The sequence below is a fragment of the Amblyraja radiata genome, chromosome 5 (assembly GCF_010909765.2).
Source record: "Amblyraja radiata isolate CabotCenter1 chromosome 5, sAmbRad1.1.pri, whole genome shotgun sequence".
NCBI lineage: Eukaryota > Metazoa > Chordata > Chondrichthyes > Rajiformes > Rajidae > Amblyraja > Amblyraja radiata.
Genome location: NC_045960.1, coordinates 102023155 through 102039279, shown reverse-complemented (window position 1 = coordinate 102039279; position 16125 = coordinate 102023155). Strand labels below are relative to the sequence as shown.

The following is a 16125-nucleotide window of genomic DNA, read 5'->3' as shown; positions in this document are numbered from 1 at the left end:
CCTGCCACAGAGGGTAGTCGAGGCCAGTTCATTGACTATATTTAAGAGGGAGTTAGATGTGGCCCTTGTGGCTAAGGGGATCAGAGGGTATGGAGAGAAGGCAGGTACGGGATACTGAGTTGGATGATCAGCCATGATCATATTGAATGGCGGTGCAGGCTCGAAGGGCCGAATGGCCTACTCCTGCACCTAATTTCTATGTTTCTATGTTTCTAAATCATAACTTTGGGGGTTCCATACTTATCCCATTTACAGAGCAACCGTTTGTGAAACTCGTTTCTGGAGGTCCTAATCATGAGGGTCAAACCCAATAGCATTGAATAGCATCCAACACAATTCATATTACCTGGCATTTGCTATCACAGAATTTAAACCAGAACATATCATGAAATCCTCACTGCATCTAGAGAAGATCTTTCACTTGCTATCTTAAAATACGTCCTGAATGAGGTCAACATTTCATTCTAAAGCAACATGAATATATATCTGAAATGAACTTTTGAACTGAATGCAAAAACAATACTTATAATACTGGGAGCCATAAGGCTACTATTGATAATGAAAAATTGATGGTGTCCCTTTTTTCTCACCAGTTCTTTTACACCAATTGAAAATAATACAATGCTGATTTTTTTCTAATTAGCCATTGTCCAAAACTTTGATCACTCTATTAAAATATTTAGCCAAATTCTAAAGCAGGGAAACTTGGTTTGCAAAGTTCAGCTCTTTAGCACTCTTGGTGGAATTCTACAGATAATGAATTGGCTTAATAAAGCAGTCAATGTGCTCCAGCCACCAAACTAAGAAGATGTGCAATGCTGACACCTAGTGGAAGTAGACACAAATGCAGATTATGAAATTAATTAGCAGAGTAATACTGACTTGTGCCTCTCACTTCTCACCACTAATCTATACTTTCTAGTTTTAAGGGGTCAGCTCCTCTGTGTTCACAATAAGTCTGGTTGAGCAGAAACTGCAGGCAGCAGGTCTGGTTTACAGGCCACATGCTGTGAATGTTGCATCCTCAATAAATAAGAATCTATGCATCATCTCGGGATGTTCAAAGGTTATTTTATTGGTCACATACACCTAGGTGTAGTGAAATGCTTCTTGCCAATGCAGCACATAAAGAAAGAATACAGACATAACAGTAATAAAGAAATGTAAACATAAAAACATCCCCCCACAATGGTTCCCATTATGAGGGAAGGCACAATGTCCAGTCCCCATCCCATGTCCACCCATAGTCAGGCCTATTGAGGCCTCCACAGTTGCCTTTACGGAGGCCCGATGTTCCAGGCCGTTCTCGCTGGGTGATGGTGCTCCGGCGTCGGGAGAATCCTGTCAGCGGCTTGGGAACCCTGGAATGGCCGCTTCCCTTACCGGAGACCGCGGCTTCCGAAGCCAACAAGGCCGCGCCGGCGGGAGCTCCACCACTGCCGATCTCAGCGAGAGATCCCAGGCCCCCGATGTTAAAGTCAGCGCCGCCGCCCGCAGCTGGCCGCTCCGCAGACCCGCAGCTCCGCGATGTTTCATCAGCGGTCTCAGTATTCCGGAGTTCCAGCGCGGCGACCCGGGCAAGGCATCTCCCGCTCCGCGATAGCGTTCCAGCGCTGCGCCGCCGCCGAAGCTGAGGTTCTGGGCAGTCCCTTCAGGAAACGCCGCTCCAGGCCCGCTGGTAGGCTGCGAGGACGGGTCGAAAGTGCAGCCCGGAGAAAAGCTGCCTCTCCGACCAGGTAGGGACCCTGAAAAGTAGTTTCCCCCTTCCTCCCCCCCACCCCCCATATAAAAAAGACTAGAACTCCAGAACAAAACACTAAAACTCACTAAAAATTAAAAAAAAGAGTGAAAAACGAACAGCTGCAGGCTGGGCAGCCATACCACACAGGACGGCGCCCCCTATAGGATGTTATTGGCTATATTTAAGAGGGAGTTAGATGTTGCCCTTGTGGCTAAAGGGATCAGGGGGTATGGAGAGAAGGCAGGTACAGGATACTGAGTTGGATGATCAGCCATGATCATATTGAATGGTGGTGCAGGCTCGAAGGGCCGAATGGCCTACTCCTGCACCTATTTTTTCTATGTTTCTGTCTGAAAGCACTTTGCAACCGATTAAATTTGAGATGTAGGCATTGCTGAAAGCAGAAATACTTGCGTCACTGGTGGACAGATTGTTCCACAGACAGCAATATGATAATGACCAATTGAAGATAAATAGTGTCCAGAGCATTCTCCCGTTCATCTTTGAAAGCTACATTGGCATATTTTACATCCACCTGAGAGGGGAGATGTGGCTTTGATTTAATAGCTCAAAGTGACTGGCAAGTCGTTTGGTATATTTTTTTTTTTGGCAATGGAAAGATCACTTCTGATCGAAAGTATAATTGAGAATAATCAATGTTTCTTATAAAAGTTGGAATAATTGTCCCATCCACTCACCAATATCTTTATTTGTGACATACAACAATGAACTCATCAAATATGTAGGTAATATATCGCACAAATATAGAAGGTATTTAGATGTTAGGATATTGCAACTGATGTGGCAAGAGAGGTAGTCAGTTTGTCTTACTGAATCGCCAGAGAAGCCACGATGACCTGGAGGTCCTGGAGCACCTGTTCGTCCTCGTGGCCCAACGGGGCCCGAAGGCCCCATTATTCCTTTCTCTCCCGGTGCCCCTGTGTTACCCATCCTTCCTCTTTCACCCTGAGGCCCTCGGTCACCCAGAATTCCTGGATCTCCCTATCCAAAAGAGGAATGAAATGAATCAAGACATACAATGACAAAAATAAGTCATGACATAACTATTTATTCTGTTTGGAATAGCAATTTAAGCTTGTGTAAAACATTATTTCAGAGGCATCTTATCTGCAGAGAAGACAATTTATGAAGGAAACGATACAGTAGTAAAAACATGCATCACACTTCAAAGCATCTCTTTCTCACCTAGAAATTGTTTACCTTGCTGTGAGTAAAGAATGTGAAACATTGTCTAAGATTTGAAAAATGCCATTCAACAGTGCAGTCAATACTTGGAGGAGCTGAGGAGGAGGATGTTCGTGAGGGCCTGAACATCGGGCCGCCCAGTGCGGCGACTGCGGGTGCTCGGAAGGCCCAGACCACGGATGAACATCTGGGAAGATCGGAGGGGAGGCTGGCTGGACTATGGTGCCTTCCTCACCTTGGGGCCACTGTGTTATGTTGTGTCGTGGACTTTCTGTGTTTGTGCTTTTCTTTTTTTAATTCAATTTTTTTAATTCAATTTTATTTTTAATATGTTTTATTATTTATTATTTATTTATTTTTATGATACTGCCTGTAAGGAAAATTTATTTCGTTGTCTCTAATTGAGACAATGACAATAAATTTGAATACAATACAATACAACACGAATACAATACTTTCTCTTTAATTTCTCCTTCGCAAAATGTGGACTTCAGCTAACTAATTTTGTTTAGTTTAGTTTAGTTTAGTTTAGAGATACAACGCAGAAACAGGCCCTTCAGCCCCCAGGGTCCGTGCCGACCAGTGATCCCCGCATATCAACACTATCCTACACACACTAGGGACAATGTTTACATTTACCAAGCCGATTTACCTACACACCTGTCTGTCTTTGGAGTGTGGGAGGAAACCGAAGATCTCGGAGAAAAACCCACGCGGTCATGGGGAGAACATACAAACTCCATACAGACAGCACCCATAGTCAGGATTGAACCCTGGTCTCTGGTGCTGCAAGCACTGTAAGGCAGCAACTCTACCGCTGCGCCACTGTGTCCCTAAAGTGGCTTTTCTTTACAAGCCTAGGCAATGACTGTATTCAACTGAAGGTGGAACATTGGCACCTCAATGTTGCCCTGATTCACACAACCATTTTCCATCCAGATTTGTTAGCCTCTGAGTAGGCTTGTTCCTCCATTTACAAATATCTAATTTCCCATTGGTCCCTCTCCAAGTGGCCACTGCAAAGCTGGTCACGATGTGTGAAATGCCAACTTGGATCAGGGAACAAAGTGTTCGGGATGATCCTGATGTCTATATCCTCATTGTATCTAACAGGATTTTAGATCACAGTAATCAGTTGGCATGTCTTGGCTAAAATGATCCTTGGTCCAAGAAATATTCCTTTGAATAAACAACTTACTCGCTCACCCTTGGGTCCACGGTCTCCCGAGTTCCCTGGCAAACCCTACAATTAAATCAAAGAAAATATCTATAATATCCCAATGTCCAAAACACTTTATTGTAAATTGAAGAACGATTACAGTTCATGGAGCCAGTTAACATTGTAAAGCATGCAGGTGAGATAGCATAACAAAATTGCAACAATTAAAATCACAATTCATGAAATGTACTTTTTCCTTACCTGTGCACCTGGGAATCCTTGTTGTCCAGTTTTGCCCTGGTAAAAAATAAGATGTAAACTCATCTATGAAGCATCAGAATCATGCCGGTAATATTTTTATGTCACACATTTGCTACAACCCCATTTGCCCTGAAGCAGTGCTAAGATCTCCACCAATGATTCCCCTTAAATCTAAGAAATGCTTTTGGGAAGGAGTAAAACAAGCACCTCATAAGAGGGAGTATCTGAAAGGTACGGGCCATGAAATCGGACCATTTAGTATATTTCTTTTGATGCTAATTTGCTTCCATTTTAATTATGAAACATTTTACTTGGCAATTTGGGGTCACACAAACATGCCAGAAGTTTGACGAGCTGACAGCTGGTGATTTGTCTTGATTTGATCATTTTGACTAGATGGCAACCCAAGCATTGAACTAACTACTGCAAATGAAGTAGGCAAAGGTGCAGGAATGACATCCTCACTTAATCTCTTTACAGGATCCTCAGTGGCCAGCTGATCTCTTGCAACTGAGTATGAGAGTGGTAGACTTGAGAGAACTATACAGAGCAGGTACTTCACAGAAAGTGAGACATCTGTATTTGACAATGGTTTTCTGCAGATTAAGGAATCCCTTTCTGTGGGATTACAAAGCATTACACTGGAAGGGGACGATTCAGCTAATTGAGTCCATGTTGGATCTATGTAAGAGCAAATCGAGTGCTATTCTCCCACCCTCTCATCATGGGCCTACACAATTTATTTTATTTTATTTACTTATCGTGTTTCTTTTTTAATGTTGTGATTGTTCTTCCTGAACTATCTACATCCATCCCTGGCACTAGTCTTGATCTTCCAATCTGACTCGTTGCGGCCCTTGCACTTTTTTGATTTTTTTGTGCTTTCGTTGTTACTGTAACACTACATTTTTCACTCTGTTTCCCTTCACATTTCGCTTTGTACTCGTGTATGGTTTGATTGTAATCATGCATTGTATGATTTGCTGGGATAGGATGCTAATTAAACTTTCCCACTGCATCCCGGTACACATGACCATAATAAACCAAAACCAGTACAATCCAGATCCTAAGCACTTGTTGCTTAAAAACAATTATTTCTTCAGATCAAGATGTGTGGACTCTTGCAAACTGGGAGGAAGAGGAGAGGGCACCAAGAGCAGGTGTTAGAAGAGGCACGAGGAGAGTAAGAAGGGCTCTAGCTGGCAAGAATCCTTCCAAGATGAGATTGAGTTCTGCCTCCTCTGCAGGCAAAACTGCTGCCGCTGAGCCATGCCTTTGCAGCAATGCCAATGGTAACGGCAGTCACAGGGGCCTTTAATTTCTTTGCAGTCGGCTCATCCCAGGAACTGCAGAAAATAGTATTGATGCCTCCTCACCTGCACATGAAGGGAGGATTTAATCACATTTTCCTTGTATCAGGAGCAGCAGTCACTGCAGGTATTGGATTCTGCAGATAATGTGGTGTCCTCCGCAGTGTGGAGGTTGACTGACTGGCTGATGTCTGGAGTGTACCCATCATGCTCAGGACGTGTCCAGACACCATACTCCCTACTTCAGGACAACTGCTGATCTTCAGTACATCTCAAGTGGTTCAGTGGGTCTTTCTGTAGAAATGCACTGCTCTTGTTGTTGCATACCCTGTTGTTGGATTTTAAGGGATTGATATCTCTTTGGAATTTTGAACAAACTTTGTCAATGTTACATAGAAACATAGAAACATAAAAAATAGGTGCAAGAGGAGGCCATTCGGCCCTTTGAGCCAGCACCGCCATTCATTGTGATCATAGCTGATCGTCCCCTATCAATAACCCGTGCCTGCCTTCTCCCCATATCCCTCGACTCCACTAGCCCCTAGAGCTCTACCTAACTCTCTCTTAAATCTATCCAGTGATTTGGCCTCCACTGCCCTCTGTGGCAGGGAATTCCATAAATTCACAACTCTCTGGGTGAAAAAGTTTTTTCTCACCTCAGTCTTAAATGACCTCCCCTTTGGCCCCTGGTTCTGGACTCACCCAACATTGGGAACATTTTTCCTGCATCTAGCTTGTCCAGTCCTTTTATAATTTTATATGTTTCTATAAGATTCCCCCTCATCCTTTTAAACTCCAGTGAATACAAGCCTAGTCTTTTCAATCTTTCCTCATATGACAGTTCCGCCATCCCAGGGATCAATCAAGTGAACCCACGCTGCACTGCCTCAATCACAAGGATGTCCTTCCTCAATTAATCCTAGACCTTGCAGAGTAAATCAATGTGATCGACATGATATACCCCAGAATTCCTTGGGGAATGAGGGTTATTCCCTAAACCTCTGGTCTCAACTCCGGTAAGGTAACCAGTAACAAGAGTAGCATATTTCCACAGTGAGACCCACAGAGCCACTTGACCTACTGTATACTGATGAGTATGGTGTCTGGCAGCCTGCATCTCTTCCTTTACCATTGCTGGCTGACTTCTCCATAATTATAGGAACTAATCCTGTGACTGCGGGGAGAGGAGAAGGAAGATGAATGGAGAAGCTTTTTGAATATTCCTTTAATCACACCTCCCTTCAAGTAAGGAGCTCGACCACCACTAGCATCTCAGAAAACATCATGGTCCATACCTGCATGCACCAACATCTATCAATATTCAGGCATGGCAAGAATATTTGTACCACATAAGTTCAGATTTTGTTTGCAGTGCCAGTCACTGATCTACATTTTAAATATGCTAGTTCTTCATCATCTCTTCATACTCTCCAGCGGATAAAAGTTAAGAAAGTTACATACGAGGGCTCCAGGCGGTCCTTTCGGTCCAAGAAAGCCAGTTTCTCCCAATGGTCCTCTCTCGCCTTTAACTCCCTACAACATTAGACACAGTGAAGGTCAGTACCCAATTCTGCTTCCTAAATGGCAGATCATATACCTTGGAACGAACATGAAAATTCAACTCACGGGATCGCCTGTTAAACCATGTGGTCCTGGTGGACCTGGAGAACCAGGTTTTCCCTTTTTAGAAGAAAGAACAAAAGTTATAATTCTTATTTCTAATACAAACCATTCATTATTAGAGGAAAGTATAATTTAAAGAGCTGTGACTTCCAAGGTCATTAACTAAAATGTTTTCTGACAGGCAGGTTTGCTAGGACTACTGGGGTGAGTTTAAACCCAGGGGTTTGGAGTGAGGGAGGCAGGATCCAATGCAGGAATTTGGCACATGAGAGGCTGGAAGTCAATATGGAAGGTGATGAAAGAATGTTCAGTGGACAGGATAGGCAACAGCATGGCAGGGAGCAAGGAAGGACTGTTGGTTTGAATTGCATTTATTTCAATGCGAAAGACCTGATGGGTAAGACGGATAAACTCAGGGTGTGGATAGGTACATGCGACTGGGATGTTGTAGCTGTTATGAAAACCTGGCTAAGCGTGGATAGGACTGGCAGCTTAGTATGCCAGGATACAGGTGCAAATGGAGAGATAAAGGTAGTGGAAAAAGATAATTAATTAAATACAATTGATTAAGAGAATTGATTAAGCACAATGTCACAACAGTAGTCTGAGATGACATTATTGGTTTCTTCCAGTGAGATGGTATGGGCGAAGATGAGAGGTAAAAAGGTGAACTTGCTGTATAGTATTAAACAGTGCATCAATGCTCCTTAATAGATATTACATACATTGATTTACTGTTTTGCCCGATATAAATCTTCAACATGATTCAATTTCTCCACAAACACTCACCTGTGAACCAATCGGTCCTTGGAGACCAGGTGGCCCAGGCATTCCTGTATCACCCTGGAAATATATTACAAAATAAATTCAGTAAATAATTCGGAAATAATTCTTCAGGTTGGTACAATATTAACCGACAGAGAAATATAACAGCTTTATTGTTTGCTTGTGAAGAAAATAAAGAAAAAGAATATAAATATCGTGAGATTTACCTTTTCTCCTGGTGATCCTTCCAGGCCTGGCAAACCCATCTCTCCCTGTAAAGAGGGTAACTTATTATTCACTTTTACATGACATACCAGCACTTACCACAACTGATCACCAAAGATCCTATAGCGGAGCAAGATAGTCCACTCCTGTTAAATCCAATGGCTGACTTGTAGTACGCAATGGAGCAGAACTATAAGATCTTTGCTGGTCACTGTCAGGTTAACCCTACTTACTTACGGTTGGATTCTAGGATATAATGGGATAACCATATAACAATTACAGCACGGAAACAAGCCATCTCGACCCTTCTAGTCCGTGCTGAACACGTATTCTCCCCTAGTCCCATACACCTGCGTTCAGACCATAACCCTCCATTCCTTTCCCGTCCATATAACTATCCAATTTATTTTTAAATGATAAAAACGAACCTGCCTCCACCACCTTCACTGGAAGCTCATTCCACACAGCCACCACTCTCTGAGTAAAGAAGTTCCCCCTCATGTTACCCCTAAACTTCTGTCCCTTAATTCTCAAGTCATGTCCCCTTGTTTGAATCTTCCCTACTCTCAGTGGGAAAAGCTTATCCACGTCAACTCTGTCTATCCCTCTCATCATTTTAAAGACCTCTATCAAGTCCCCCCTTAACCTTCTGCGCTCCAAACAATAAAGCCCTAACTTGTTCAACCTTTCTCTGTAACTTAGTTGCTGAAACCCAGGCAACATTCTAGTAAACCTCCTCTGTACTCTCTCTATTTTGTTGACATCCTTCCTATAATTAGGCGACCAAAATTGTACACCATACTCCAGAATTGGCCTCACCAATGCCTTGTACAATTTTAACATTACATCCCAACTTCTATACTCAATGCTCTGATTTATAAAGGCCAGCACACCAAAAGCTTTCTTTACCACCCTATCTACATGAGATTCCACTTTCAGGGAACTGTGCACAGTTATTCCCAGATCCCTCTGTTCACCTGCATTCTTCAATTCCCTACCATTTACCATGTACGTCCTATTTTGATTTGTCCTGCCAAGATGTAGCACCTCACACTTATCAGCATTAAACTCCATCTGCCATCTTTCAGCCCACTCTTCCAACTGGCATAAATCTCTCTGTAGACTTTGAAAATCTACTTCATTATCCACAACCCCACCTATCTTAGTATCATCTGCATACTTACTAATCCAATTTACCACACCATCGTCCAGATCATTGATGTACATGACAAACAACAGTGGACCCAACACAGATCCCTGTGGCACCCCACTCGTCACTGGCCTCCAACCTGACAAACAACCATCCACCATTATTCTCTGGCAACTCCCATTCAGCCACTGTTGAATCCATCTTGATACTCCACCATTAATACCCAACCATTGAACCTTCTTAACCAACCTTCCATGAGGAACCTTGTCAAAGGCCTTACTGAAGTCCATATATACAACATCCACTGCTTTACCCTCATCAATTTCCCGAGTAACCTCTTCAAAAAATTCAAGAAGATTAGTCAAACATGACCTTCCAGGCACAAATCCATGTTGACTGTTCCTAATCAGACCCTGTTTATCCAGATGCTTATATATATTATCTCTAAGTATCCTTTCCATTAATTTGCCCACCACTGACGTCAAACTAACAGGTCTATAATTGCTAGGTTTACTCTTAGACCCCTTTTTAAACAATGGAACAACATGCGCAGTACGCCAATCCTCCGGCACTATTCCCGTTTCTAATGACATTTGAAATATTTCTGTCATAGCCCCTGCTATTTCTACACTAACTTCCCTCAATGTCCTAGGGAATATCCTGTCCGGACCTGGAGACTTATCCACTTTTATATTTCTCAAAAGTGTCAGTACTTCCTCTTCTTTGATCCTCATAGTTTCCATAGCTACTCTACTTGTTTCCCTTACCTCACATAATTCAATATCCTTCTCCTTGGTGAATACCGAAGAAAAGAAATTGTTCAATATCTCCCCCATCTCTTTAGGCTCTGCAGATAGCTTCTCTGACTCTCTAATGGACCAACTTTATCCCTCGTTATCCTTTTGCTATTAATATAGCTGTAGAAACCCTTTGGATTTACTTTCACCTTACTTGCCAAAGCAACCTCATATCTTCTTTTAGCTTTTCTAATTTATTTCTTAAGATTCTTTTTACATTCTTTATACTCCTCAAGCACCTCATTTACTCCATGCTGCCTATAATTATTGTAGATCTCTCTCTTTTTCCGAACGATAGGGATCTGTCTTTTATACTGTGCGCTGGGTGTGAGGCAGTAACGTATCTGCTTTGAATAACATTGTGTTTGCACCCATGCTTAAAGGACTTGAATTTCAAACCCAAGTTCAAAGTCTTGGGAGAAAAGACTTTGCCTTCCATCACAGTGAGGAGGAGATTCACTGTGATGGATGTTTGTGTGAATTGAATTGTTTGTGTGTCTTGTAGGAATTGTTTTGTTTGTATGACTGTAGAAACAGAGTTTCGTTTGAGCCTCACTGAGGTTCAAATGACATGGAATAAATATTGAATTGAATTGAAAGTACTCAAAATATATTGCATTATTTTATAAAAGACACATGTCTACATGTAGACTTTTGGATGTGCCTTTAAGCCACATTCCTTCCTTATTACGAAACAGAAAGTTAAAGGAATAGTGGCTTTATTTGCATTAGAGCAATGGTTACTTGTCCAGTGTTCCTCCTCCTGCTGCGATAGTATAGCTACCAACTTGCCCATTCACTATTTTAACAATTTTGTAAAATGTCATAGGGAAAAATTGACCTTTTGATAGTTTGTCTCTTTACGATCTGAATCTATTGCAAATATTGGAGGAAATTGCTTACCTTTGATCCGGGATCTCCTTTTAACCCCTGCAAAAGTAAAACACAAATTACCATGTAAAGTTCCATATCACTTTACTTCTAAACCAATACTCTGTGAAAATCATTACACCTTTTTAAACAAGGGGCATGCAGGTAAAACGATGGCTACAGTGAACAGTATGATCCTTACTTCCTGTATGGTGTCTGCACGTCCTCCGGGTAACTGCAAGGGTTTCCCCTGCGTTCTCTGGTTTCTACCCACATCCCTAGGATGTGATACTTACACGGAAATAAGGACAGGAATGAAGTTGATGGGATTAATGAGAGCTAACCATAGACACATGGGCTGAATGGCCCTCTTCAATGTTGTGAGGAACCATTAGAGAATAAGATGAAAAAGACTGATCATATTTATTAACTTCAAATTTCAACATGCAGAATATGAATTTTACTTACGGAGTCACGTGAGTGACTACGTGAAGAAGACCCCGTCCAGGTGCACACGCGTCATATCGTCAGACGCATAGCGGCTGCAACCGTGTTGGGAGGAGCAGTGCCCCCCAAGCAGTGAGTGAAAAAATCTGAAGGTAAGTGCTTTCACTTTCACTTCAGACCAACTTTCTTCGGTGGAGACTGTGTGCTGAGTGCAGGCAAGTCCAAAAGCTATGGAGAAAGGGGGTAAAAATAAAGGGAAGCGTACCGCAGCTAAAACTCAAGAGGACAGAGGGTCTGAGAGTAGCGGGCGACCGAGTAAAAAGTCAGCGGCAGAAAAGCCAGCAACTTACAGAAACGGTTACTAAAAGTACCGTTACAGCACCTATAGGGTGTAAGGCCAAAAAGAAAACTAACAGGACAGTAGACTCGGATGAGTCAGACCCAGAGATTACCACACCTCAGAAAGAAGTCATGTCGGATCGGGTCGCACAACTGGAATTCCTCATGGGGAAAATGATTTACAAAGGCACACTCCAGGAGGAGTACAATCAGCGTTGGCCAACAGGAGAGCCAGCACAGGGAGCACCCAGGAAAGGCCCTGGGAAACATTGGCCTACAGGAGAGCCGGCGCCAGAAATGCCTTATGAAAGAGAATATATGGGTTGGCCTACAGGAGAGCCAGCACCAGGAATGTCTGAAGAAAGACAATATAGGCATTAGTTTACAGAAGCGCCAGTGCTAGCAGCAACCAATAAAGGGCTGCCAGTATGTGGCTCTATGGAAGAGCCTGCAAGAATGCCTGAAAAAGGATTTACTATGCGTAGGCCTATGGGAGAGCCAGCGCTGGAAATACCAGATCAACCCCACTATGAGGAGGAATTTCCAGGGCAGCAAGAAAATGATAACGAATCATATGAGGACCAAAGCCCAATAACAGAGCCCAGAATACCAGGTCTGGCCCAAAAATTCTCAGGTCCCAGACTGAAAGGGCAACCATTGGCAGAAGAAATAGCATTAACAATAAATTACTTGCTTTCCCATCAGTTGGAAGAACTAACTATGGATGAGACTGTCAAAAAATATGAAACCCCGCAGAATTGCGCACTGCTAGCAATCCCAGCAGTAAATAATGTTATATGGGGCTATTTGGGCACCGCAATACGCGCACAAGAAATGAAGTTACAGCGGGTATTGAGATTAATTGGGTCAAGTATTATGGCTTTTGTCAGAGACCTGGAGGAAGAACTTGTGACAACGTCACAACAGGATGTTTTGGCACTAATGTTAATGCACACTTTGAAATAAACTGTATTCGTAAAAAGTGCTATAAGACCTAACATACATCCTTTGCAGGGCTCTGTAAACCATCTAATATACAATTGCCGAACCTGCTCTTTGGAGAAAATCTAGCCAAAAGGGTGAAAGACCTGAATGAAGAAGCGAAAACCGTGGGAATGATTAAACCACCGGTGCCTGGCAGATCGGTTCGAAGTCAATATCCCTATCGAAGGGTGGCTGGAGTGGTGAAGGAACAAGTCGTTCGTACCCGTATACGCGCTATTGGCGCACTGCTCCGGGGCGTGGAGGTTATAATTTTCCCACGAGGGGCAAGGGACAAGATTTGATACAAGCAAACCCTAAGGTAGGTGGGTCTGGTCCTGGAAGAAACATATTAAGTGTTTCACATTCGCAAATTGGGGGAAGGTTACAATTCTTCCTAAAAGAATGGCGAAAAATAGCATCTGATGCATTTATACAGTGCAGTATTACGGGGTTCAGAATTGAATTCTATCCACATTTGGATCCTCCTACTCAACATGTTCCAAGACGAATGCGTATTTTCTCAAAAGAAGAGAATATGAACATTCAAGAGGAACTTGAAATATTAAGTAGGAAAGGGGTTATTGAAAAAACAGTTCACCAAAGCCACCAATTTGTATCTAGCATTTTTCCTAGGGCAAAAAAGGATGGTGGTTGTAGTATCATTCTTGATTTAACAAGTCTTAACCCTTTTGTACAGTATAAACATTTCAAAATGGAGACATTTGCCAATGCTATGCAGCTAATTTCAAGAGAATGCTATATGGCCAGCATAGATCTGCAAGATGCATATTACTCTGTGGCTGTGCAAGGTAATGATCGAAGATATTTAAAATTTAACTGGATGAATCAATTTTGGCAGTTCAAAGCATTGCCTAATGTTTAACCTCAGCCCCAAGACTATTTACAAAATTGTTAAAACGAGTCCTAGCATTGCTAAGGACTCAGGGCCATTTAATAATGGCTTATTTGGATAATATATTAATTGTGGGTGACACTCGAGCTACAACAGAAGCATCTGTGTCAGAAGTCAAGCTCACATTTGAGAGGCTGGGTTTCGTTATACATCCAGATAAATCAATGTTGTCTCCAAGCAAAACAATTGATTACCTGGGGTTCACTATTAATTTAGAACACATGATAGTGACTTTACCCAAGGATAAAAGGCTGCAGATAATTGAGGGTTGTAGCCAACTCGTTTCAGAGTATCAACCATCAATTAAGCAAGTGGCGAGCTTACTTGGCAAACTAATTGCTTCATTTCCAGCTGTGCAGTTCGGTCCACTGCATTATCAGCAACTGCAGCGAGCAAAGGTACAGGCATTGAAGAGACATTTTGGGCATTTTGATGGGCCCATGCAATTACCAAGAACAGCAATTGCTGATATACAATGGTGGATTAAGAGTGTCTCATATGCTTCCAGAGAAATTCTGGTTGAAACACCTGCTATCATCCTACAGTCTGATGCAAGTGCGCTAGGTTGGGGCGCTACTGATACCATTACCAGCTGTGGAGGTAGATGGAATGTGGAAGAGGTATCTTTGCTCGAAGCACATGGAATCAATTACCTAGAATTGTTAGGTACATTTTATGGACTTAAAGCTTATTGCTCTAATGTGCAAAATCTGCATGTGCAGGTTCAGATTGACAACACTACGGCTGTAGCATATGTCAATCACATGGGTGGAATCAAGTCAGAATCATGTGACAGATTGGCAAACGTTATCTGGCACTGGTGTATTATTCGAAAAACATTTGGCTTTCGGCAATCTACCTACCAGGTAGATTCAACATAATTGCAGACACCAGGTCACGTAAATTCAATGACAATACGGAATGGATGTTAAATCGTGACATCTTTAATAAAATTGTTGCACAATTTGGAATGCCAGAAATTGACTTGTTTGCATCTAGACTGAACCAACAATTGCCTAAATATGTTTCATGGGAACCAGATCCAGGTGCAACAGCGGTGGATGCATTCTTGCTAAATTGGGGTGGAATGTTTTTATATGCATTTCCTCTGTTTTGTCTCATTAGTAGGTGTCTACAAAAGATCAAGCAGGACTCTGCTTCAGGAGTGTTGGTGGTCCCAGATTGGCCTACACAACCATGGTACCCACTAGTGCTAAAAATGGTCACATGGTCACATGGTCATAATGGTCATGGGTATTCCAAGACAAGCAAACCTACTTGTGCACCCTGTATCTGGTGATTTGCATCCTTTACATGATCGTATTGATTTGTTAATTTGCAGATTCTAAGAAGGCCATATCTCGGAAGAGGACACTCAGATCGCACTGTGGATGTAATTGCAGCAGCCTGGAAGGATAGTACCCAGAAGCAGTACATTTCTTACATAAGGAAATGGGAGGTGTTTTGCTCAAGGCAAAATATTTCATACCACACTGCAGACATCCCAGATGTTTTAGAGTTTCTGTCAACACTCTATTTTGATTTTAATTTAAGTTACAGTGCGATCAATACTGCAAGGAGTGCCCTCTCTGCATATTTATGGAGAGAGTCAAAACAAGAGCTGATAGGATCACACCGTTTGGTCTGTAGGTACATGAAGGGAATTTTCAATTCCAAGCCTCCTAGACCCAGATATACAGAAATCTGGAATATGAGGGATGTGCTGATGTTCCTTTGGGTATGGAGTCCCATTTCAGTTTTGTCTTTAGCCAAAATTACCATGAAGGTAGTCATGCTAATGGCATTAGTTTCAGCACAAAGAGTACAGACTTTACAGAAATTAAGTATAGATAGGATGGCAATGATAGCAGATGCAATTACATTCTATGTCTATGATTTACTCAAAAAGAGCAGACCTGGAGTCACAGGGTGTAAGTTGATCTTTGCAGCATATCCTACAGATCCAAGCCTATGTGTAGTGTCACATTTAAGATGTTACATTGAGGCCACTAAGGACTTAAGAGGTACAGAATCAGCATTGTTTATCAGCCATAAAAAAACACATAAGAATGTGTCAGTACAGACTATCTCGAGGTGGCTGAAGCAGGTGCTGGTTGATGCAGGGATTGATACTGGCAAATTTAAATCTCATTCCACCAGGGCGGCAGCAACATCAGTGGCCAAGGATTTGGACGTTCCAATAGACCATATCCTTGCGGCCGCAGGATGGGCAAGTGAACGGATGTTTCACAAGTATTACCATAAATAAATAGCAGACCCTGGGGCATTTGGTGGTGTTGTTTTGGATTCAGCATTAAATATTCCTCTGTAATAA

General features: G+C 42.4%; 1 protein-coding gene across 1 annotated transcript in view; it reads right to left on the bottom strand.

Annotated features, from left to right (window-relative positions):
• The window catches only part of col19a1 (collagen type XIX alpha 1 chain), a 344957-nt gene that overhangs the window by 25328 nt on the left and 303504 nt on the right, over positions 1-16125 (bottom strand). Inside the window, exons 45-52 of the mRNA XM_033021894.1 lie at positions 11141-11167; positions 8293-8337; positions 8090-8143; positions 7304-7357; positions 7139-7210; positions 4368-4403; positions 4146-4190; positions 2573-2743 (exon numbers count right to left, since the gene is read on the bottom strand). Coding sequence (XP_032877785.1) covers positions 2573-2743; positions 4146-4190; positions 4368-4403; positions 7139-7210; positions 7304-7357; positions 8090-8143; positions 8293-8337; positions 11141-11167 — 504 coding nt within the window. The remainder of the gene's footprint in view (positions 1-2572; positions 2744-4145; positions 4191-4367; positions 4404-7138; positions 7211-7303; positions 7358-8089; positions 8144-8292; positions 8338-11140; positions 11168-16125) is intronic.